Genomic DNA, 24,225 nt, shown 5'->3' on the forward strand with positions numbered 1-24,225 from the left:
GGGGAAGGGGGAAAGGGAAGGGGAAGGGAAAGGGAAGGGAGAGGGAAAGGGAAGGGGAGGGAAACTAATCTGTTTCATCTAGGTTATAAACCTTGTGAGCAGAGAATTGTTCATAGTATTTTTATTATCCTTTTCCTATCCATAGGCTGTTCAGTGTTGTCTCTTTCACTTCTTATAGTAGTAATGTATATCTTCTTTCTTTTATCTTAATTACCCTGGCTATAGACTTGAGTTTATTAATCTTCTCAAAGAGCCAGTTTTTTATTTTGTTAATTTCTCTCTGTTGACTTCCTATTTTCAATTACATTAATTTCTGCACTAATTTTTATTTCTTTTCTCTTCCTTACTTTGGATATAATTTACTCTTTTTCTAGTTTCCTATGGTGAGAGCTTGTATTATTGGTCTCAGATCTCACTCTTTTTCTGATGTGTGCATTCAATGCTGTAAACTTCCCTCTAGGCACTGCTTTTGCTGGGTTGCATAAACTTTGGTAAATTATATTTTCATGTTTATTTCATTCAATTTGTTGAGATTTATTTCATGGCCCTACATGAGGATCTATCCTAATGAATGTAATTGAGCTTGAGAAGACTGTGTGACAACTGTGTTGTTAAATGAAATTGTCTATAGATGTCAGTTACAAACAGTTGATTGATGGTACTGTTGAGTCAGTCTCCTTTCTGATTTTCTGGTTTTGGTTCATTTCTGACAGAGGAGTATTAAAGTCTCTGACTGTAACAGTGGAAACTACTCAAGAATGCATCTATTTCTTCTCGACATTCTATCAACTTTTGCCACATGTATTTGGGTGATTTGTTGTTAGATACATATACATTAAGGATTTTTATGTCTTCTTGGAGAACTGACCTCCCTATCATTACGCGGTGCCTTTCCTTGTCCTTGATGACTTTCCTTGCTCTGAAGTCGGCTCTGTCTTTTGACTAGTGTTGGCGTGCTATATCATTCTCTGTCCCTTTACTTTAATCTAAACATATCTTTATATTTAAATGAGTTTCTTGTAGACAGCAGATAGCTGTGTCTCATTGTAAGGGCTACTCTAACAATTTTCACCTCTTAATTGACATTTTTAGACCTCCAGTGTTTAAAGCAATTACTGAGATAATTGGATTAACATCTACCATATTTTCCCCACTGTTTTCTGTTTCTTCATCTTGCTCTTTGTTCCTACTTTTGTCTTTTACAGTCTTCTACCTTTTGTGGTTTTAATTGAGTACTTTATATGATTCTAATGTCTCCTTTCTTGTTTGTTTGTTTGTTTTTTGTCTTTTTGAGACAGGGTCTCTCCATGCAGTTCATGCTGGCCTTGAGCTCACTTTGTAGCCCTGGCTGGTCTCGAACCCACACTGATCCTCCTGCCTCAGCCTCCCGAGTGCTGGGATTATAGGCATAATTAGGATTATATGCCACCATGCCTGGCTTGTCTCCTTAACCAGAAATTTTACTTCTTTTAGCCAAGTGTGATGGCACACACCTGTAATCTCAGCACTCTGGGATATTTTTCTTTTCTCCCAACACTTTAAATACTACCCTCCATTCTCTTCTTACTTTCATGGTTTCTGAGAAGTTGAGGTAATTTTTTTTACCTTATAAATAAGATGTTTTTCCTTTATCTCCTTTTTTTTTTTTAAGAGTAGGAAAATTTACTGGAGAAAAGAAATAAGAAATAGACACAGGAGGGGTCCCGAATCTGTTGCCAATGCGCTCACCTCTCGAAGGAAGTTTTATAGGGCAAAATCACAAGGTAGATACTCCAGTCAAAATATTTTAGGGATGCCATGAAACAAAAGCAAGCTTGTATCTCCTTCCAAATATCTCATTAGAACCTCCAAAGTGATATAGGGGAAATGCTAGATGTCACATACGTCGAGTTTGTGTTCCCCAAAGTCGAAGAATGAATTCTAAGGACCAACAGAGGTTAAGAGTAGGAAAATTAAAAACAAATAAAAAGAGTAGGAATAGCTCCTGAGAGACAGGAGTATCCCAAATGGGTTGCCACCTTCTATCTCCTTTTAATATTTTCCTTTATCTTTGATTTTCTGCAGTTTGATTATGACATGTGCCTAGCTATCAGGGTTTTTGGTTTGTTTCGCTTTGTTTTGTTTTGTTCATATTCATCCTTCTTGATGTTCTTTGAGCTTCCTAAGTCTGTTGCTTTGTTTCTGACATTATTGTGCAAAATTCTGTCCTTACATCTGGTATTGCTTACATTGTTTTCTCGCTTTCATTTATTCCCATTTTGTATGTTTGTACTTTTTGTAGTTGTCCCACAATTCTTGAATTTTCTTTTCTTTTTTTTTCTCTATTTGCGGTTCAGTTTGGGAAATTTCTATTGTCATAGTACCAGGCTTAGAGATTTTTTTCCTTAGCCATGTCCAGCCTAGTAATGAGTCCCTCAAAGGCATTTTTCATTTCTGTTACAATATCTTTGGTCTCTAGCACTTCTTTTTTATTATGTCTTAGAATTTCTATCACTCTTCATACAATCAGTCACTTCTTGTGTGTTGTCTACTTTTTCCACTAATTCTCTTAGCATATTAAGATTTCCCTTAGTATCATAGGTTTGAAACATTCCTGCTAATTCTAACATTTCTACTCTTTCTGACTCTGGTTTTGATGTTTATTCAAAACTGTGTTTCTGCTTTTTACTGTGCCTTGTAACTTTATTGATAGATGGGCATGATATATTATGTAAAAGGAACTATGATAAATAGACCTTTAGTAATGCAGTGGTAAGGTATGAGGAGAAGAAAAGTGTTCTCTAGTCTGATAATTAGTCTCTGTGTCAGCCTGTGCCCCTGAACTATGAATTTCACCAGTGCTAATGGGGAGTTTGCAGGGGGTTTTTTATCCCCTCTCTGGATATGTATTTTTTCTGGGGATGGGTGGATATTTCCTTTTTCCCTCAGCGAAAGCTAGAGAGAACAGGAGTTATTTGCCTTCTTCCAGGTTGTTTACGCCCTAATAAAACAGTGTTTTGGCTCACTCAAATTAATTTCTCCTGAGAGCAGACCTTATTAAGAACACAATGTTCTGAGTCAGGTATGGTGGTGCCCTTCAGTAATGCCAGCACTCCTGGAATGATAAGGCAGGAGAATCACAAGTTGGAGCCTAACCTGGGCAACTTAGTGAGACTCTGTCTCAAAATTCAAAAAAAAGAAAGAAAAATTGTTGAGGTGAGAGAAGAGAAGGAAGGAAAGGAGGAAGGGAGGAAGGGACAGAACAGCACGTACTGGCGTATTTCAAAATGGCTCCCTTTCTCCCTGCTGAAAGCACAGGGCCTTTGTCACCGATATTCACTGAGAGAACATGGTAGAATGTGTGGGGAATAACTGAGTTCTCTTGGACTTTTAACTCTGTTGGACTTGTCTTCATTGAACCTTCAGAAATTTGTCAATTATACTTTAGGTTTTCCTGTCTCAGAACTGTGGAGATTTCTGCTCCGTGGAGTTTCTCTCCCCTAAATTGTGATTCTCTCTATTTGCTTGTTTGTCTCTCCAGGTTTGGGGCCATCAGTTTGTCTGTGGTCTCTCTTCTCTGACTAACAGTTGTTGATTTTTCCACTTTATCAGCTTTTTACTTGTTGGGATGGAGTGGCAGTTCCTAAACTCCCAATGTGCCAGACTCAGAACCTGGAAGTTGATTTTGTTTTTAAATAAAATTTGAAAAAAAAGATATAGGTCAATAGCAAAACCTCTTTTCTTCCTCTCTGTGTCTCCCTCCTTGCTTGCTTGTTTGGTTGTTTGTTTGGGTTTCTTTTGTTGTTGTTGTTCTTTTTGTTTTGGTTTTTTGGGACAGGGTCTCACTATGTAGTTCAGACTGGCCTCGAACTTGCAGCAGTCCTCCTGCCTCAGCTTCTCAAGTGCTGGGATTACAGGCATGCCCCATTATGCCCAGCCTATTTTTTGTTTCTTTGACCATGGATAGAATCCAGGGCCTCATGCATGCTAGACACGTGCTCTGCCACTGAGCTATAGCCCTAGCCATCAGTGGAAGATTTTCTGTTGCAGCTATTATGGCTCCTCGTGGTAGCCCAACCTATTGTAGGGTGTATTTTTAAATTGTTTTTTGCCCTTTTCCTATTTGTACTTGGCCCAAACTGTCTCTGTAGAGCCTGGGTTTTTTTCTACCTTTAATAAATATGAAATTTTGCCATTATTAACCAAAAAAAGGGGAGCTGGGATATAGCTCAGTGGCAGAGCACCTGCCTGGGAAGCACAAGGTTCTGAGTTCGGTTCCCAATACAAACAAAAAAAAGAGAAAATTTTCTGTTACCACCCTCATCTCTCCTTCTGGACTCCACCCGATAATTTCCCATGAGTCATTGAGGTATTGTTAATCTTTCTTTCTGCCTGAGATTGAACTCAGGGCTTCATGTTGCTAAGTATGCATCCTACTGCTCCACTTCAGCCCTCGTCCAGTTTTTAAAAAAATCCTTCTTTCCATGTTTCAGTTGGAATTGTTCCATTGGCCTATCTTCAATTTGATTATTTTTTTGTTGTATACAATCTTCTGTTAATCACATCCAGTGAACGTTTTTTCTAAAATTCCCAATTAATTCTTTTTTACAAGTGATACATTTCTCCCAAAATTCTGTATCTCTTTACCTATTACTTCAATTTCAGTAGATTCTTTAAAATTTATCATAGTTATTTTGAACTTCTTGTCTGCTAATTAAAACACCCAAGTTAGCTATGGATCTGTTTCTATTGACTGATTTTTCTGTTGAATGTGGGACACATTTTTTTCCACATCTAGTAATTTTTTATTGCATACTGGGCAATGTGGATAGTACATTAAAGATACTCTGAGGGGTGGGGATGTGGCCTAGTGGTAGAGTTCTTGCCTTGCACGCACAAGGCCCTGGGTTCGATCCCCAGCACCACCAAAACAAAAGATACTCTGAATTAAATTCTTCCTCTGAAAACTGTTGTGTTTTTATCTAGCAGTTAAGTTACTGATAGTGTTGCCTTTTTAGAGGCTTAGTTTTAGGACTTATCAGAGAAAGTCCATTTTGGCTGAAAAATCCCTAGTCCTAAGATGTAGTCTTTATTCCTAAATTATGTATTTCCAGAGTTTCATTAGAAAGTCTTATGTGTTCCAAACTCTATCTACTATCTGTAGGAAATTGTTAAAATATATGCTCAGTTCTACCAACTTGAGTTGGTACCCTGGACTCCTTACCCCAACCTCAGTTCTGCATACCCTAGACTCCTTGGAATTTTGCCCTGTGGATGGACAGTTCAGGGATCCTCCAAAGATTAGAGGGAAGCATTTATGCAGATTTTTGTTCCCTGTCTATGGCTCATAGCTTTCTATGATTCTCGCTCAATTTCCTGCTTCTCTGGCAGCCTCAACTCCAACCTCTTACCCCTCAAACCAATAAAACTGAAGACTGTTGCTTGAGCTCTGTTTGCTAGTCTGTACACTCTGAGAAAAAAAACTATGTATATGAGTTTTACCCAGTAGAGTTCACTTCATCTATTGATTAAACATTGTTCCAAGGGCTTCTGGCTGTCCTTTAATTTCCATTAACTTCAACAGTTTCTTGTGTTTTGTTTAATATTAGTTCAATACAAGCTACTCCCTGTACTTCTCCTTTTTCCTTTTTTTTTTCGGAAACAAGGTCTCACTATGTAGTATAGGCTGGCCTTGAACTTGCTTATATACCCCAGGCTGGCCTTAAACTCATGGTAATCCTCCTGTGTCAGCTTCCCAAGTGCTAGGATTGCATCACAATGCCTGGCTGCCTTTTTTTAATTTTTCTCCTCTTTGTGTGTGTGTGTGCACGTGTGTGTGTGTGTGTGTGTGTGGTACTTACTAGCCAAGCACTGTACCAGTGCACTACATCCCTATCCCATCTTTCTGTGTTTCTCTAAGTCTTTCTCTTTGTCTCCTCTCCCTCACTCCCTCCCTCTCTTACTTTATCTTTGTCTCTCCTTGCAGGGAGAACCTGGCCCCAAAGGAGACCCTGGTGAGAAGAGCCACTGGGTAAGCTCTGGTCTAGCCCTAGCCTCCCCTTGTCTTCTCCCACCCTGGGTGCTCAAGAGAGAATTCTCTCACCAGTAGGCCCTGGGAGTGGGGTGCCCCATCCGCATTCCCTCTACTGCCTGGGCTCCCAGACTGATACCTGGGCAATTCCCTGCCTCAGTCCCCTCCCTATCCTGTCACTCCCAACTGGGAAGGACCAGCCCTATCAGCAGACCCCACCGCTCTCTGTCTCTGTCTTTGTCCCTGTCGCTACATTTGCTCTGTAGCCTTTCAGGGCCAGGGTAGCTCTGTCTAGTCCTACTGGGTGGTTTGGGTTGACCCAGGCCAGACTGCATCCCCTGCCGCCATAGTCCCCTCCTAGAAAGGGCTTTGACTTCTGCTCCCCTGTCAGAAAGAAAGGAAAGCATGAAGACAGTATCAACATGGAATGACAGAATAGGGGACCTTAGGAAAGCCATGAACTACAGGAAGGGAGGCCTAGAAGCAGTGAGATGCACAGAGGCCCCACAGCAAAAGGGACAGGGAATCTAGATACCATCATACGCACAAAAAATCTAGGAAGCCTGAAAAGAGAGGCCTTGAGGGCATTATACACACATTTGACATGGTTCAGGTGACCTGCTGCCACTATGCCCCAAAAGACCTGTAAGTAACATGAGGTGCTAGATACCATCCCTCAAGTAGGAGGTCCATGATGAATAGCAAGGGAAGCCTAGAAACTGTCACATGCAAAGGAGAATTACGGAAAATGGGATCAGGGGATCCAGATACCACTACAAATAAAGAAAACAAGGAAGAATAGGAAGGGGGTCCTAGAAATTGTCACATACACAAGAGACATAGGGAAACAAGAGTGGGGTCCTAGAAACCACACACTTAGAAATCCCATGACTCATGTGGGCTCCTAAAGATCATTACAATTATTGGAGATAATTATAATTATATAATTCATTCAAATGAATGAATTTCAGGACCTAAACATCTACTCCTCCGGGAGATACATGAGAGACAGATCAGGAGCCTAGAACACATCCACTGTGTCTCAAAGTTCCACAGTACAAGGACCTAGAAACCAATGACATAAGGGACAGACACCCCACAGGAGAGATACCTTGGGTGCTCTTCTGGAGGATGGCATCATGCTCCCTCCCCCTATTTCCCTGCACCCTGCAATCTGGCCAGGATACCCTACTTCTGGCAGTCACAAGTTAGTGAGGATGTGGGCAGTCCCCAGTGCCTGCCCTCTTAGTTGCTGATTGTGGGGTCAGTGATGGATACAGCCGTGGGAGCCCCCTATCCTGCACGAGTCCTCCCCCTATGTCTCTCCATGACTTCTGGGGCTCTGCTACCTCTCCTAGCTGCTTGCTGTCCACCTACCACCACCACTACAGCTCCAGACTACAACCAGAGCAGGCATGAGCTGAGCTGGGGGGTCAGGTAGATCCCTCACTCTCCTCTCCCAGGGACCCTTAGGCTGGGAACATGTTTTCCACATAGCCCAGGAGAGGTGGGAGAGGTGAGGTTAAGGCAGCATTAGGCTGTGCAGTCCCACCCCTTCATGGGGATCCTGACAAGGGGACAGGATGCCTGGGCCACCCAGACCAGGCCTTGCACACAGCACTACCCCTGGGACAGGCCACCCAGGAAGTAGCAGGGCCCCTGCTCCTGCTCGTCCTCCTTCCTGCCCCTGCACTTCTCCCCCTGCTTGCTGCCTGCTTGGGGAGGGGACCTGCTGGGTTGGGAGTCGCATGAAGCTTTGAGGCTGGGGGCCCAGCTGGCTCTGTTGGAGGTAGGTGGGGATGGGAAAGGGGAAGGGAGGCCCAGTGCTGGTGATTCTCTGAGGGCTCCTGTGTTCATTCCACCTACCAATGCCCCCTTGCTGCAGCTTTTAGAGGTCCTGGCCTGGCTTGGCTGTGGCTCAGCAGTGACACCCAGTGGTCTTAGAGTTCAGTGTAAAGCCGTCTGTCTCCGCAGGTCGAAGCCTTCATCCCTTATTCAAACAGGGAAACTGAGCTCCAACTCTGCAGAGAAAACCTGTGGCAAAGCCTAGACTTGGCCTCCTGCCACTGCGAATGGATATGCCATCCCCATCTTCAGGGTGGTCATCATGGGAAGGGGAAGGAGGACCTGGAGTCAGCAGAGGGAGTTTGGCTGTAATAACAGATGGTGTAGTGGCCTCCCGGAGAAGATAGACTAAGCTAAAAGGTGCATAACCAGGTTCAGGGTGTCAGCAGGAGTGGGAACACCGTGTGCAAAAACCCTGGGACAAGAGTAGACCCCAGGGGCCGGGAATATAGCTCAGCAGCACAAGCACCTGCCCGGCAAGTGCAGGGTCCTGAGTTCAATTCCCAGTACCAAAAAAGTAAAAAAATTAAGAGTAGACCCCAGGTATTTGAAAAGCTACAAATACTTGGAGCAGCAGTGTGACAGAAAAGTAGAGAGACAGATCTCAGAGAGATCCTCAGGACTTAGAAGGCCATGTCAGGGAATTTAGATTTTGTTTGATAGGTCATGGACATATTCCTAAGGAAGAGAGTGACTTAGTCTATTTTGTTCGCAAAATAGCTCTTTCATTGCCACATGGAGAATGACTGGGAGAAGAGGGAACCATGGGAGAAGCAAAAAGAGCCTGGGCAGGAAACTGCTGGGGTCATCTCTGTGAGAGACTGTGGGGGGTTGGAACTGGGAGTGGGGGCAGCAAGGACAGGCCAGTGTCAATGGAGCTAAGGGACCCTTGGGCGCTGCTTTGGCTGTGAAGGGGAATGAGGAGTCAGGAAAACTTAGGATAATTAAAGAGAACCAGGAGAAGCAAGTACACTGAGTTTCGTCCCTGGAAAAATGGGACATGTGCGTATTATGGAATGGTGAGGGTGTCCAGCAGGCTCTGGACACTTAGATCCAGAGCACAGATACCGACCAGCCCAGAAAGGGACCAGTATCACCAGTGCAGAGAGCAAGCCATCCTTCTAAGAGGGGCTATTTTTTTTTTAATGCTTTCCTTTTGATTTCTACTTTGAAATTTTTCAAATACCCTATGCCAAAATGCTTATTCAATGGACATCCCTTCCTTTATGTCAGCCAATTAATAGTATTTTGCACATTTACTATTTTCCTCTTTATGTGTTTGTATATCTTTCTTTCTAATTCATCTGAAAGTAAGCTGCAAATGTCGTCCACATCTTCTTTAACATTTCAGCAGACGTCTCAATAAAAAAAACATTTTCCCAAATAACTATAATACAACTGTCATGCCTAAGAAACTAACATTAGTTAAGTAACATGATGCCACTTAATATGTAATTCGCATGTCAGTTTTACCAGTTGTCCCCAAAATTCCTTTGAAAGTTCTTTTTATTTATCCAGGTATTTTATTTACTTTCACAGTGTTGGGAATCAAACCCACGGCCTCATGGTAGACAAATGCTTTACCACTGAGCTATATCCCCAGCCCAAAACCTCTTTTTTTAAATCCAAGTTCTGATTAAGGTTGACATGTTGTGTTTGGTCATCATGTCTCTGTTCTCGTTTAGTCTGAAACAGACTTTCTGCCCTTTTCTTCCTTCTTCTTTTCTTGATCTTTTCTCCCCCATATACTGAAGATTGGATCCAGGGCCTTCACACTGAGCTAAGTCACAGCTCTTCTTTCATTTTTTAATTTTGAGACAGTGTCTCATTGAATCTCTAAACTACCCAGCCTGGGACCCAAACTCAGTCCTCTTTACTCAGCCTTTGAGAGTGCTGAGCCAGGCATGGTGGCACACGCCTATAATCCCAGTCCTTGGGAGGCTGAGGAGATTGTTGTGAGTTGTGGGTCAGCCAGGACTACAAAGTGAGTTTAAGTCCAGTTTGAACTGCATAACAAGACCCTGTCTCAAAAAAAAAAAAAAAAAAAATAGTGCTGAGATTATAGTTGTGCACCATCACACTCAGCTTTGACTTTTTTTTCAGTTGCTTGTTTGCTGTTGTTTATTTTGTTTGTTTCTTTGTTTTGAGACAGGGTCTCACTATGTATCCAGACTTGCCTTGAATTCATTAAATAGCCTAGGCTCACCTTGAACTCTCAGTGATCCTCCCGTCTCAGCCTCCCAAGTGCTAGATTGTAGGCATGCACAAGCATACCTGGCCTGACTCTGTCTTTCATAGAATGTCTCAGTCTAGATTTGTTCAAGCGATTCTTCAGTGAGATGCAGTGCAGTTAAGTACTTGGTAGGAACACTTATGGTGGAAGTTGTGCCCTTGGGTTATATCTCATCATGGTGCCCAGGGTGTCACTCTGTCCCACTGTCCCTGCTGAGAACTCTGTCCCACATCCCTTTACTTAATAAAGTTCAAGTAAAGGATTCCAAGAGAGAATTCTAGATGTTGTCAGAACTGGAACAGTTCTCATCCTGGTCTCTGTTGAAGTTGAGATACATACATTCTGGAAATCGCTTCTTTCAGCTAAGCAAGAGAAAGGAGCGAGGAAGCATGGAGATGTTGCGGCTCCGTGGAGGAGAAGGAAAGGACAGACTGGGAGGAAGTCAGGGTGATTGCTGATTGTGAAGGTCTCTGACAGTAGCTAGCTCCACTTGTAGGGTGGGGAGCCTCAAAGCCAGGAAGCCCTGGAGAAAGAGTTTTGAGGGCCTACTACGACATCCCTGAGAGCTGGGAGGTACAGGCCTGAGAAGCAGAGGAGCAGACGAGCACTGCTTGGGGGATAGAACTGAGGGCAGGGCACCAAGATGTGCCAGAATGTAGGCCATTGTCAGAGCCCTGGCAGGGATGGACGCTGTTTTCTGGGAAGGGGCTCTGAACCAGAGCCACAGGGTCTTTTTGCGGGGAGGGGTTTGTTTTGTTTTGTTTTGTTTTGTTTTGTTTTTTGAGACAGGGTGTTGCTATGTAGCTCAGGCTGACCCTGAATTCACTGTGTAGCCTAGAGCAACCTCAAACTTGGCAGTCGTCCTGCCTCAGCCTCCCAAGTGCTGGGATTATAGGCACGTGCTGCCACACCTGACTTAGAGCCACAGGTTTGCCAGCACTCGAAGTACCAATTCCCCAACAACAGTGCCCCTCAAACATTTTCAATTTTTATTTATATTCATTTTGGTGTACATGGAAATATCAGCAACTAGCCTGATCTCACTGACAGAGTTAGTTATGGTGAGGCTAAAGTGGTAATTTAAGACAAAAAGTGAATTTAAAGAATATGAAATAAATATGAACAGTGGGATGTGGCGGGAATTATGCAAGTAGTGCAAGAGCAGCTGGAGTTGGGCAACAGAGATGAGAGGACAGGGTGGGCTCCACAGCAGGGTGGTCAGGCTCTGGGACAGCAGTTCTGCCCCTGCCGATTGGCATCCCCCTGCCGAAGAGCAGCAGGATTTGCAGTCAGCCAGGATCCAATGTCATTCTGAGGAGCCTTTCGGGGATTGCTTCTGCCTGCCTTGTTCCCTTCTTGTCCTTTCCTGGTCTTGTCCTGGCTGTCCATGGGCCCTGGGCTGTGGCAGGTGGTGCGGGCTGCAGGTGCATGTCCCGGGTGGGGCATGGACCACCAACAGGCTTTGCAGGGCCCCCTCCTCTGCCCCCATCACGGCTGCATCTGTCTCTTTCCTCCGCAGGGGGAGGGTTTGCACCAACTACGCGAGGCTTTGAAGATTTTAGCTGAGAGGGTTTTAATCTTGGAAACAATGATTGGGCTCTATGGTGAGTAGAGACAGACAGACGGACAGACAGCCCAGCCCCTGCCTGCCAGGCTTCCCCAAGCCCTTCTGGGGTAGAACTGGCATGGGCCCAGAAATGAGACTGGAGAGAGTGCCTGCCTCAAGCAGGTATGGACCTGAGAAGCCAAGACCACTCATCTTTCAGTGACCAGTCATCTCCTGCACAGGTGAAGGGGGCCCTAGAAACACAGGCCCCACCCTGGGGACCAGACCTGGACCTCTGGGCATTGTGAATAACACGGTTTCCAGGCCTGCACGGAACAGGGCTGACAGATTTTGAGTTTGAAAGAAACTATGGACAATGGTAACCAAGCTCCAGATCAGCAAGGGATTGTAGGCAACAGAGCCAGACTTCAGCAGTGCAGGGGATCATGGGATAATAGAGTCAGAGGCCAAGGCCACAGGAAGAGTGTGGGTAATGGATTTAGATTCATAGTCAGTCTTCAGCTCTAGAGAAACCAAGGGTGACAGTGTCAGGTGATGGAGCCTGTAAACCCACAGGACAATCAGTCAGAGAGACTCCAGAAGTGCAGGGGACTGTGGATGACAGAACCAGGCTTAGGCCACAGGGCACTCTGGGTAATTCACCACCTACCAGGTCTGATCCTTTTTCCCCATAGTCCCTCCTGGGCCCCGGTATCCCCCTTGCAGCTTCCACTTTGGTCCTCCTAATCTGCCCTGCAGTTCCCTTTAGATCAGGAGAGCCAGACACTCACTCCAGCATTCATCTAGCAATTCCCCACCTAGCTGGTCACTTGAGGGACCAGGCAAGCCCTGTCCCCACCTCAGGAGGAGAGATGGAGGTCTCAGTGGAAACTCATCCAGGCTCTTGCCCTGAAACCACCCGGCACCTATTCCCCCAACCCCCTCGGCTCCCCAGCCCAGCCCTCGGAGGCCAGACTCGCACCGTCTGCTCTTCTCAATCTCCCATCAGGCTCCTAGCTTACAGAGCTTCCTGCAGCAGCAGGCTCAGCTGGAGCTCCTGGCCAGACGGGTCACCCTGCTGGAAGCCATCATCTGGCCAGGTAATGGCAGGGTGGGCAGGCAGGGGCAGCCCTTCCAGGAAGGGCCTGGGCAGGGCCTGGGCATGCAGGAGGCACCTCCCAGTACTTGGCCTGGCCGGCGGATATTCATTTTTCATCCTTCCATCCAGCCAGCAGACGGTGACTGGCACAGAGAAGGCTCTGGTATCTGGTGCTCCAGGGAAGGAGCATCTGCTCTGTGTCAGGCACCTGCTGGCACTGGCTCCAACACATTAGACAGTCTCACCCTCATGGAGTTTAAGGGTCTGGGGGCCTGGGAGAGCCCTGGCATTGGCAGTGGAACCCAAGGTGAGATATCCCATGGTGGAGTGACTACAGGCACCTGGGAGAACACAGAAATGTTTCTGGCTCAGATCCATGTGAGGGTGGTGGGTAATCAGGGAGGGCTTCCTGAAGGTGATGTCTCAGTGGATACCTGAAGGGCAAGGATCAGGGGAGAGTGAACAGGCAGAGGAAGAGCAAAGGCCAAGAGACCAGAGAGGACCTAGAGGACTTTTCCTCAGTGTTGCTGAGAGGTGAGAGCCAAGGCTGGAGAATCTGACAGGGTCTAGACCTGAAAAGTTTCTAGAAGGTAGGTTGGGGTGGCATGGGAGGTAAGATTTCGGGAAGGCAGTACCCCTCCCTGTCCTAGAGTTGAGGCTGAAGACATCTCTCCCCGCAAAACCAGAGCCATGGCTGGTACTAGGGAGAGGAAGGGGTTGGCTGTCCTCAGGACGTGGCTGTTCTTTACCAACCCACCGAGAGGTCTCCCAGCTGCCCTTTGCCCATTTCTAGCCACCCCATCTCACAGTTCATGAACACATTGGACACAGGCCTTGATATGTCCAACTTCAGAGGAAACTAAGGGAAGGAGGCTCAAGGTTAGAGCCAACCTTCCTCCACTCGGCAAAACCATAGGGCATATCTGCTGAATGTCAAGCTGGGGTGAGTGCTGTGGCCCTACAGAGCAACTGGGGCCCTGCCTTGGGGAGCTGCCCATCGCTGGCAAGGAATCTGCAGTGTCTGTAGAGGTTTGGGGGATGAGAGCACCCAAGTATGTAGGTAAAGAAACTGTCACTTCTCACTGAATGTTGGGGACAATTTCTTGCAAGACGGGACACTTGCACTGGGTCATGAAAGATTCCTGGGTGTGCCAGGCAGGGAAGGTGGAAGGGACCATCCTGACAGCCTCAAAAGACCAGAGGCCCAGGTTGGAAAGTGTGTGGTCCAAGTTGGCAGAGCCCCTCCCACGAGCCACCTGGCTTCTCAAACTCCTAGAGACATTGGGACTCCCCCCTCAGACCCTCTTCCCACTCATCCGTTTCTCCGAGGAGCTAGGGAAGCCCTGTCTCCTCCTTACGAGATGAGACTGAGGTCTCAGTGGAGATACACCCCATTGCCACCTTGCAGCCAGTTGGCACCTGCCCTGCATACCCCTCAGCTCTGAGGAACCCAAGGAACTTTTGGGACCAAGGGATGAAATCCCAAGCTCTCAGTGCCCTCCTAGGTGTCCCCCACCACCCCTCTAAAGAGGACTGGGGCAAGAGCTAAGAAGGACACATTTGTGCCACTGCAGCCCAAGATCTGACCTTGCCTGCCTGTCTTCAGCCAGCTCTCCCTCTGACAGCCCAGGGAGGAAGTGCCAGGCATTGAGAAGGCCTGCCCCGCTTCAGTAACCACACACCCAGGAGAGTGGCCCTTCAAGCCAGCACAGGTTGTGCCCTGGAGGAAGAGGTGCAGGAGGAGGGGAACAGAGAATGAACTGGAACTCTCTGTATTGGGCCAGCATATACAACAGATGCTAACTAGAGACCCAGATAGCACCGGGCATGGTGGCTCACCCCGGTAATCCTAGATACTTGTGAGGCTGAAGTAGAAGGATCACACATTTATGATGAGCCTGGGCAATTTAGTTAAACCCAGTCTGCAAATAAAATTTTGAAAAGGCTGGGATATAGCTTAGTAGTAGAGGACTTACCTAGCAGACATAAGCTTTGGCTTCAATCCTCAGCACCACAACCACCAAAAAAAAAAAAAAAAAAAAAAAAAATGGAAAAAAAAAAAAAAAAAAAAAAAAAAAAAAAAAAAAACCCAAGTACTTGTGTTTAGGTTATAATCGATACAAACTGTGCATAAGATCCTAGGTTCAATCTTAAGCACCAAATGCTATTGATGACGTTAATGATGATAGTAACAGCTACCACCTCTATGGGCCACCTGGGCTGGGGTACGTAATCATCTCCAATCCTTAAAATAAGTTTGAAAAAAATACCCAAGCCTGGTGGCACATGCCTGTAATCTCAGCACTCAGGAGGCTGAGGCTAGAGGATCACCAAGAGTTCAAGGCCAGAAAGACCTCAAAAAAAAAAACAACAACAACAACAAAAGAAAAAACAGTGAGCTTTCTCAGCTGAGTGATGCCCATTTTAAAGATGAAGAAACAGAAACAGAGGCCTCATGTGATACCCTCAGGGTCACGGGGATAGCGACGGTAAGGCCCAGGGGTCTACCCTAGGTCTGTCCTCTCAAGGGCTGGCTCCTTGGACTTCTCCAGCAAAGGTTTGCTGACACCTCTGCCTGGCTGGACACTGAGTAGGGCTCTGAGAAAAACCAGGACCCCTAAGCTGTTTATGTCATGATCAATTCATAGTGACCAGACCTGCAAGAGACCTGGATCAAAGCCAAACCAACCTAGTAACCTTATTTTTTTATTTTTTTATTTTATTTTATTTTTTTGGTTTTCTTCCGGTACCGGGAATCGAACTCACAACTTTGCGCTTGCCAGGCAGGCGCTGTGCCGCTGAGCTAAATCCCCAGCCCCTAGTAACTTTAATAATCTGGGATTTACTGTAAAAACCACTTTCCACTCCTGGTCACATTAAACCCATTAATGACAAAGGTGTGACAATGGCAAGAGTATTATCTCCATGTTCCAGATGAGCCTCCAAGGTGTGTGGATTGCCCAAGGCCACCTAACTTGAACAAGGTGGGGCCAGGGCTTGATCCCAGCTGGGACGGAAGCCAGTGCTCTGTGCCACTATCTCCCATGCTCTCTGTCACTGCACATGGAATGTCCTCTGACAGTGACTACATATACCTGCCTGCTGCAGAGGTCCCCAATCTCCGTCCAGAGGTGTGCGGGCACAGCAGTTAGGATTATGAGAGTACAGCCATCTTCACTGGCAATGCCCTCAAGTGGGAGCCTGGTACTCACCAGAGCCCAAACATCTCCCCTAGAAATGGTTCTGGAGGCTCAGCCAAGTCCTCTGTCATGGGGGGCCCTTCCCTGAGTCTCTCTCTCCCGTTAGAAAAACAGCCTCTCCTGCCCTACCTGATCTGCTCATTTAACTTTGGGAGAGACTGAGATGATAGTCACAGAAACTTCCTAGGAAAAAAAAAAAAAAAAAACTTCCTAGAGGACAATAGCTCTCATTCTGGGTTTGGAAGGATAAGCAGGACTTTTCCAGTGGCAAGAATGCCAGTTATTATTTGGCTCCAGGTTGGGATATTTCACCATAGCCCCATTGGAACTCACTTCGGTCGTTGTTGGAGCTGCCTGGCCCTCCGTCTACCCGGAAATGTCCTTGATTCAGAGATAAGACAACTGAGGCCCCAACAGGGATCCAACTTGCTCAAAGCTGCACAGTAGGACAGGGGCAGAGCCTGGCCCCTTGCTCAGCCTTTTCCCCAAACTGGTGGCCTAGCCCAAGGAAAGAGGGACAAGGGGCAGTAAATCTGTTTCCTAGCTTCAGTTTACCCAGTTATGAAATGGGATGATTTTTGGTTTTGTTTTTTGCAGTGCTGGGGATTGAACTCATTCTAGGCAAGTGCTCCACTACTGAAAAAAAAAAAATTTTTTTTTTTGAAACAGGGTCTTGCTAAGTTGCCCAGACTGGTCTCATATTTGCAATCCTCCTGCCTCTCAGACTCCCGGGGAACTGGGATTATAGGCATTCACCAACATGTGCAGTTAAAAACTGAACTTTCAACAGAGTATCTGCTATGTGTTGAACATTTCATGTAAACATGGTAGGCCTAATTATCCTTGCTTGAGAAAGCATGAATCAAATAGAGGCCCTGAGTATCATCATTGGGTTGGGGGACTCGAAGTCCTGAGGGAAGGTACTAACCAGCCTGCGGATGCCCTTCTTTCCTGAAGCTCTGCTTCCCAGGTGCCAGGGTACACTGCTATGTCCTGCCCTCTGCCAGAGGGCCAGGAGGAGGTGGGAACCCCATATGGACCTCCTAACACAGCCTCTCCCCTTCTCATTCCTTCCAACAGAACCAGAGCTGGGGTCTGGGACAGGTCCTGGTGGCATGGGCACCCCTGGTCTCCTTCGGGGCAAGAGGGGAGGACACGCAGCCAACTACCGGATCGTCACCCGTAGGAGCCGGAATGAGAGAGGCTGAAGGCGGTGGCGGCCTCTCGGTGTGGACCACACCAGGCTTCCCTTTCCAACCTGGACTTGGCCAGCTGCTTCCAGGGATCACCAGTTCCTATTTATTAATGTCCTCAGGGTCCCTCTGCCATTTAGGCTTTAGGGGTAGGCAGGTCTCAGTTCTGACACCTATACATACCCCAGCAGGGACTGAGGCTTGAGAGAGAGGTACCAACTAGGTAGGCTTACTCAGCCTCACTCAGGGGCCTGGGCCTTTCTTTCCCTTTGCAAAGTGGGGTAATACAGGCCTTCGAAGAGTAGGTAGAGGTACAAGGCATCGTGTCTCATCCACTTCCAGCCTGAGAGGCACTGCAGGAGCCAAGAGCGGAGCTTTGCCCCACCCTCAGTATGCGCAGGGATGTGGAGGCAGGGGGCAGTCTCCGTCCTCCTCAGGCAAACTTCGGGAAGCCCCTGTACCTCCTGTCCTTGTTTTCTGGTGCTGAGTTCCCACCCCTGAGGCTGGGCCATGTCATTTCCCGACAGTGGTGACAGGCTCTCGGTCTCAGTTATGCCCCCAAGGCCCCAGTCCCTCCCCAGTGTCCCAGGTCAGGGGTGGAAACATGGAGAAGAAGAGGCTGCCTGAAGTGTGTGACGGACACTGGGAGAGAGATATGTACTGGCCAATAAAGGCCCCTACCTGGGTCCCACCCAGCCTGGTCTCACTGTGTGCTTGGATTGGGGCAGCCCAGGAGGGTCCGTCGAAGCTGAGGCCCAAGGACGGACAGATGTCGGTTGGAAATAAGTGATAGATGGTACCAGAGGGTCCAGCCCAGCCCCAAAAGACACAGCTTCCAGGAGGAAGAGGCTACAGGGCAAAAGCCTGATGTCGCTGGACATGAAGGAGCGCTTTTCTACAAATGGTCATCCATTTACTTTTCACTCATTCATCCCCAACGCCAACAGACATCAGAAACAAGTTCAAGGAGTCCAGGCTAAAAAACAAACTGGCTTTTATTAGAAACTCATACCAAGACAGCATGCCAGTGGCGAGGGGAGGGCATGCCTTGTACCCAATATGGCCTTCGGTAGACAGAACGGGGCCTCAGGCTATCTGCCCTCAGGCAGGGCCTGTGCCCCTGCCCTCTCCTAGGGGGGCCCAGGACCCTTTGGGTGGGCAGGTACCCCCCTCCCTTCAGTCACCAAGGCCTCTGTGTCCACCTGCCCTCCAACCAGCAGGGACACAGCACCTTCCACATGGCCTGTAGCTTCCAGCGCCACCATGGCTTGCTCTGTGGGGAAACCCATACGCTCCAGCTGCTGCAGCCTGTGAGGTAACGTGGAGACAGAAGTTGTATCAGGGACACTGCAGCCCCCACACCAGGGGCACCATCCCTGCCCACCCTACCTTACCGGAGAGAGGAAACGGAGGGCTTAGGCAGCCACAGTGGGCCCTGGAGCCCTTGAACTGGCCCATCCAGAAGTGATGCTTGAATTCCCTCCTGCAGCATCTGCTCATCCAGGGCCATCCACAGTGGGGTCCCTGGGGCAAAGATGGACCTGGCCCAGTCCAGATCCACCTCCGAGGAACCCTCCCACGTCAGCTGCACAGGCCCTAGGCCTGGTGAGAGCCTGGCTAGATGTTCACTGTGGGGCCAGCTGGGAGGGAAAGCCAGGTAAGGAGGGCCAGGGACAGCGGGCCTGCAGGAACAAAAGCAAAGGAAGGTGTGACTGCCAGCCACTGCCATAGCTTCCACCACCAGTGCTGGGGCCACGGTGTCCCTCTCACCTCACTCCAGCAGGCTGGGTGACAGGCAGTGCAGGTAGGCTGCCTGGGGTGGGAAAGAGCCTCAGCAGCCAGCACCGGGCCAGGGTCCTGCACAAGACGCCCTCCTGCAACATCTGTAGTCGCTGCTCTGAGAGCTCCAGCCACCAGAAGGCCCCGTTCTTATCTGTCTGCCCAAGGCAGGGCAGCTGGTCAAGGAAAACTGAAACCAGTGAGGGGTTTCCCAGCCCAACACACCAGGCCCCTTGCCAAGTGTGTGCTAGGCATTCCCTTGAATCTCACTACAGCCCTGAAGGAATGTGTCATCACCCAAGGCAGCAGCAGAAGCTCAGCACAAGGGAACCAGCCTGAAGCTACTTGGCTAAAGAGGAAGGACCAGGTGTGCCTCCCGACAAGTCTGGCTCGCCCCTCCCTTGGCCATCCTGACCTGCTCTGTTCTCAGGGCTGTGTGCCTGCTCAGGCCTGTGACTCTTCCAGAAAGAGCCCTGTTGACCACGTCCTGCTGTCAGCCAGACCAGCATGCTCCCCATTCACACAGGCCTGGGCACCCAGGATCCCAGATCAGAAACAGACTCCTCCCCTGGAATACTGCAAGGGGTCAGCCTGTTCTCTGTGGTAACCACTATTAAGCATCTTTGCAGCAAATGCCCGTTTTAGGCACCTGAACAACAGGTCCTAGGCTGTCCTCTCAATTCCCAGAGAATCCTTGGCCGTTGCACTTTCTGTGCCCTCCACCCAAAACTTTTCTCTGTGTGCTTCCGTTTAGATGCCATCATGGCAGGACTCACATCAGTGCCACCTCAGCCCTCCCAGACTCCCCAGAGCCCTTTAAATTCTAGGTGGCGCTTCCACCTGGCCATGACACCCCAGTCTTCACAGACTTACTCCTGAGACGTGTGCACAGCCACCTGAACTGCTGGGGCCTGGCTCTCCTGCGTCACTTCTTTCCCAGACACCCAAGCCCTCCGCGTCCCAGCCACAAAAGCCACAAAGCTACACAGGACTCGGCTCCAAAAAAAGGATACAAGCCAGGCCAGCAAGGAGGCCACAGAGGAGCTGCAGGAAGGGTGGCTCAGAGCAGAGCAATGGAGTCAAAGCAAGTAGCAGCCAGGGCAACAGCCTTGGTGGCAGCACCCCCCAAAACCATTGAGGGCAGTGACCATGCCCAGCCAGCATGGCTAGGTGAACTGGCATGTATCCACAGCCGCCACCTGCACTAGACACCCCAAGGCCTGCCAGCAGCACAGCCAGCAGCCCGGTGGCCAGGGAGAGCAGGGTGGAGGCGTGTAGGAAGCGCAGCGTGCCCAGGTGGTGCTCCTGCCACCAGCCCAGAGTGGGCAGCAGCAGTAGGCTCAGGAGCAGGCCTGGCAGGGTCACGTGGCCTACGGCATGAGTCAGCAGCCGGTGCACTGGGAGAGAAAAGGGGCTCATGTACCAGGTTGGGATGCAGGCAGGGGGATCATCACCCACCAGTGCCACCAGCTGAGCAAGCCGCCCCCATCAGGGGCCACTGCCCACTGCCAGCGCATGATCCCTGGTAGAGGGGACCAGGGGCTTCCAAACGCTGTGGCTACACTTCTGCTATGTTTATTGGGTCTACCACTCAATCTTCTAACTGCTAAACTCCTACTATGCCTCAGGCACAGTGGAGGTATGCTGAATACGTATTTCCCAAATACTTCACATCTGGCTAAGAATATAAGTTCTGACGTGACCGCTTGCATCCTGGAGTCCCCCACTCTCCCAGCTTTGTGACTAAATCCCTGAATCTCTCTGATTAAGTTCCTTAAATGTAAATTGGAGCTGTTACTATTGGGAAATAGGTGTTCAGCTGGGGTTACTCCTCAAACCCCCATCATCTCCTCCCCATTCATACTTAGCTGAAATCCTGTTTAAGCCTCACTTTGTATGTCAAAGGAAGGCTGACAGAACTGCTAGCTGGGCCTGGGGGCATAGTCATGTAATCCCAGCATGCTGGGAGGCTGAGGCAGGATTGTAAGTTCCAGTGCAGCCTGGGAAATTTAGCAAAACCCTGTCTCAAAATAAAAAAAAATTGGGCAACCCACTCGGGCCCCCTTCTGTCCCTCTTGGACAGAAGCTTTCTTTCCTTCAATAAATATATTCTGCTCTTATAAAAAAAAAATTTAAATTTTTCTTTTAAAGGCTGGGGATGTGGGGCTGGGGATTTAGCTCAGCGGCACAGCACCTGCCTGGCAAACGCAAGGTCGTGAGTTTGATTCCTGGCACCGGAAGAAAAACAAAACAAAACAAAAAAGGCTGGAGATGTAACTCAGTGTGAAGGACCTGGGTTCAACCCCCAGTACAAAAAAAAAAAAGAACAAGAACTCCTATCCACAGTTCTACTCCATTCTACTGGCATTGGCCCATCTGCTACTACCCCCCAAGGCACTGGGTCTCATCCCTGCTTGACCACTGCAGAGTACACGCTGCTCCTGCCAACTAGTCTCAGGCTCTACAAGTCTCCAGTCTATGAGGTCTTGAGTCTATGAGGTCTCTGAGGCTGGCCCTCACCCTGCCAGGGGTCCAGCAGCAACTCCGGGGCCAGGGTGAGGCTGGGGCCGGCTCCCACCAGCCACAGGCTAGTCATCAGCAGCATCAAGACAGAAGAGGCAAGAGGCAACGCTGGGAACAGTAGGCCAGGGGGCTCCCTGGCATGCATGGTTTGTCTGATTGAGGGTGGTCCTGGGACTGTGTGCTGCTGGTGAGAGAAAACACCAACAGTTATTATTGCAGCTTTATCTCACTGACTCTCTCAGCTACTTTACCAACAGCCTCATTTTATAGAAGTAGAAACAAGCTAGAGAGGCAGCTCAGCCACAATAGTTAGACCCAACCCATGTGCTAGTTAGCCACCTGCCCATCGTGAGGATGCGGATGGGGCCGCCACAGTCCTGAGTCCATGGACCTTGAAAAGAAGCCTCAGATAGGAGATGTAGGGCCAGGAAAGTGAACTGGGGCTCTGGACTGTCGAAAAGAGGGGTACAACCCCCTAGGGCAGTAATGGCAAATCTACTGCACTAAAACTAAACTAAAACCTCAGTATTCAGGTTCAATAGCAGTGCTGGCACTTTGTAATAAATAAATGGGCTTTGGGTTGCAGTTTGGACACTTGGTCTCTAAAAGGTTTGCCATCACTGCTCTAGGGAAAATTCAGGGTCATCTCTAGCCACCTGCTGCTTTTCCTTTCCCTTAGGCGGCCACCCTCCTCTTCTTGGCCACTGTACTCAGCTTTAGGATTCCAGTGGCCTCAGCTGCCCTAGACCAAAGAGCCAAGGTCATCCAATGGGCAAATAGATTGGATGGGGAGTGGGGTAGAAGGGCTAGAAAGGAGGCAGCAGGAGTCCCATATCTAAGCATCTTCCCCAGCCTTGAGCACAGCCCATCTGGCCCTAGCCTCCCTTTTCACCACAGATCTAGTATCTGCTCCACCTCTTTCTGTCCCCAGGCAAGCTTCCCAAACTTTGAGCCTCTCCTTTCTCACTGGTAAACTGAGAATTCAGAAAATCTTTTCCTCTTAGGATGATGAGAAAAAGGAATAGTTTAAGGCTATTTAAGGTCCTAGCCCACAGCCCCTGCTTAGTAAACTGTACCCACCCCACTGACTGGGAGGCATCTGTAGCCATCACCTGGCCCACTCACCAAGGCCCAGCCTCAATATAGAGATGGCTGCTCAAGACTAACTGGTTGAAGCTCCAGCCCTCAACATGGCCATTCCCTACCCACAAAGCAAGGCTTTTCCTTCTCCTCCCTCTCACATCCCGCCTGTCTTCCAGCCCCTGCTAGCGCCCCTTCACTCCTGGCCAGGCCTCTTCGTCCCAGAGCCCCTGCTGATTCAGGGCAGAAAGCAGGGTCCCAGCAAAATAAAGCTCTTTCCTTGCCAAAGGCTTCCTGTGCATCTGCCAGTTTCCTGCAGGAAAAATGTGGGCATCTCCTCTGCCTACAAGGTCCTTCTCCCTGTCTTAGATATGGGACTCCTGCTGCCTTCTTTCTAGCCCTTCTACCCCACTCCCTGTCTCCAGCAGACAAACACCTACTCATGCTTTGAAGCCCAACTCAAATGTCCCCTTCTTCTCCCCTTCCCACATCATAGAGCCTGGTCTTTTGTGCAGTTGGCCCATCTCAGTTGGCAGATGGTCTGAGTTCATGGGGAAGGGGCACTCCTCTCATCCTCGAATTCCCCACCACGCAGCCAGTGATTTTTATGTGTTCACTTAAAGACACTGCCTGGCCCTTGGTCCAGCTCAGGAAGTTGGGGTGAGCCCTGTCCTTCACTGGGTCCGTGCACCCAGTTATGAAGCTAGGTCGAAGTTAAGCAAAGTGGGTAGGTACCAGCCTTGCTTGGGGACAAGGCCTGGGGCCAAGACACCCACTGTAAGCTTCCTCTTGCATCCTCATAATCACTCCCACCCCCACCCCACGCACCCTAGCAAGGCTGAAGGACTTGCCCAGAGACAGAACTGTGCCTTGAGCCCTCCGGATTTATAAAATGGGGCTGTGCACCATCAGGCCCTGCCTACCTTGCTGGGAAGCCAGGAGCACACAAAAGGAAGTCAAGGACAGGAAGACTTCAGGGTGGTGGAAATGGGGGGAGTTAGTTCCGGGGTCTAGGTCGAACTCAGCTTTATGACTTTGGGAAAAGTACTCAATTTTCTTGGGCCTCAGTTTCCACTTCTGTTAAAACAAAGGTATTGGAAGAAAGGTGATTAAAGGGCTTTCTCAGACCCGACCGTTACGTGGTGGGGTGGGGGTGAGTCCTCGGGGCCGGGCACGGCGTTCAGGGCCTCCCACCCAACCGACCCGCCTAGGCCCCCACCCTCGCCGGCCCGGGCACGCGTTCGAGGTACTCACTGCCGAGCATGCCCACTACCCTGGAAGGCCAGGTGGGGCCCCCCGCTGGGAGTGGGCCCTCGGGCCGCACACCAAGGTGCCCCAAATCCACTGCGTGCACACCCAGGCACATGACCCCGTCCGACCAGCAGGCGCGCCACCCCCTCCCACTCCCGCGCTGCCCGCCGATTAGTCAGCAGTTGTTCTAGGCCGGGATCCCTTCCCCCGCAACCCTCCCGCCGGCTTCCGTTTTCCTCCAGGGCAGACTCTTCAGAGACGGTCCCTAGAGCTGGCGGACGTAACCATTCCGAACGACCTAGCCTCGTGCGGCGAATCGCTTCGGTTCGATGCTGACACCCGCTCACCAGCTCTCCAGCCCTTATAGTGCTGTTTTGTCCCACGCGTCACGTCCGGCACGCTTTAGAAAGGATTGGGACAACAATTTTAGGCGTGAAGAACAAGAAATTGATGGTTCGTCCCTCCT

The 24,225-nt window shown here is 49.0% G+C and overlaps 2 protein-coding genes across 9 annotated transcripts in view; one reads left to right on the forward strand and one right to left on the reverse strand.

Annotated features, from left to right (window-relative positions):
* The window catches only part of Emid1 (EMI domain containing 1), a gene marked incomplete at its 5' end in the record, with an annotated part of 50,235 nt that extends 32,414 nt beyond the window's left edge, over nucleotides 1-17,821 (forward strand). For 2 of the 6 annotated variants that reach the window (XM_005396178.2, XM_005396179.2), the window contains 2 exon segments: nucleotides 5,966-6,010; nucleotides 17,014-17,821. In XM_005396178.2, coding sequence (XP_005396235.1) covers nucleotides 5,966-6,010; nucleotides 17,014-17,331 — 363 coding nt within the window. In that variant the 3' untranslated portion in view covers nucleotides 17,332-17,821. 6 annotated transcript variants of the gene reach the window in all.
* Nucleotides 17,822-18,103: 282 nt separating this feature from the next.
* Nucleotides 18,104-24,147, reverse strand: Rhbdd3 (rhomboid domain containing 3). Of its 3 annotated transcripts, none has more exons than XM_005396195.2 (7): nucleotides 24,058-24,147; nucleotides 23,432-23,585; nucleotides 21,426-21,612; nucleotides 19,919-20,302; nucleotides 18,897-19,059; nucleotides 18,521-18,808; nucleotides 18,104-18,434 (listed from the first exon to the last, which is right to left on the reverse strand). In XM_005396195.2, exons 3-7 carry the CDS (start codon nucleotides 21,571-21,573, stop codon nucleotides 18,257-18,259), a joined length of 1,161 nt encoding a protein of 386 aa, XP_005396252.1. In that variant the 5' UTR covers nucleotides 21,574-21,612; nucleotides 23,432-23,585; nucleotides 24,058-24,147; the 3' UTR covers nucleotides 18,104-18,256. The 3 variants fall into 3 exon arrangements, with proteins under 3 accessions (XP_005396252.1, XP_005396253.1, XP_005396251.1); XM_005396196.2 differs by lacking the exon at nucleotides 24,058-24,147 and adding an exon at nucleotides 23,763-24,035 and having other exon boundaries at nucleotides 21,426-21,609; XM_005396194.2 differs by lacking the exon at nucleotides 24,058-24,147 and adding an exon at nucleotides 23,763-24,035.
* Between the last annotated feature and the right edge of the window lie 78 nt (nucleotides 24,148-24,225).

Source organism: Chinchilla lanigera, unplaced genomic scaffold, assembly GCF_000276665.1.
Source record: "Chinchilla lanigera isolate Chin_1 unplaced genomic scaffold, ChiLan1.0 scaffold00054, whole genome shotgun sequence".
In the NCBI taxonomy this organism is placed as follows: domain Eukaryota; kingdom Metazoa; phylum Chordata; class Mammalia; order Rodentia; family Chinchillidae; genus Chinchilla; species Chinchilla lanigera.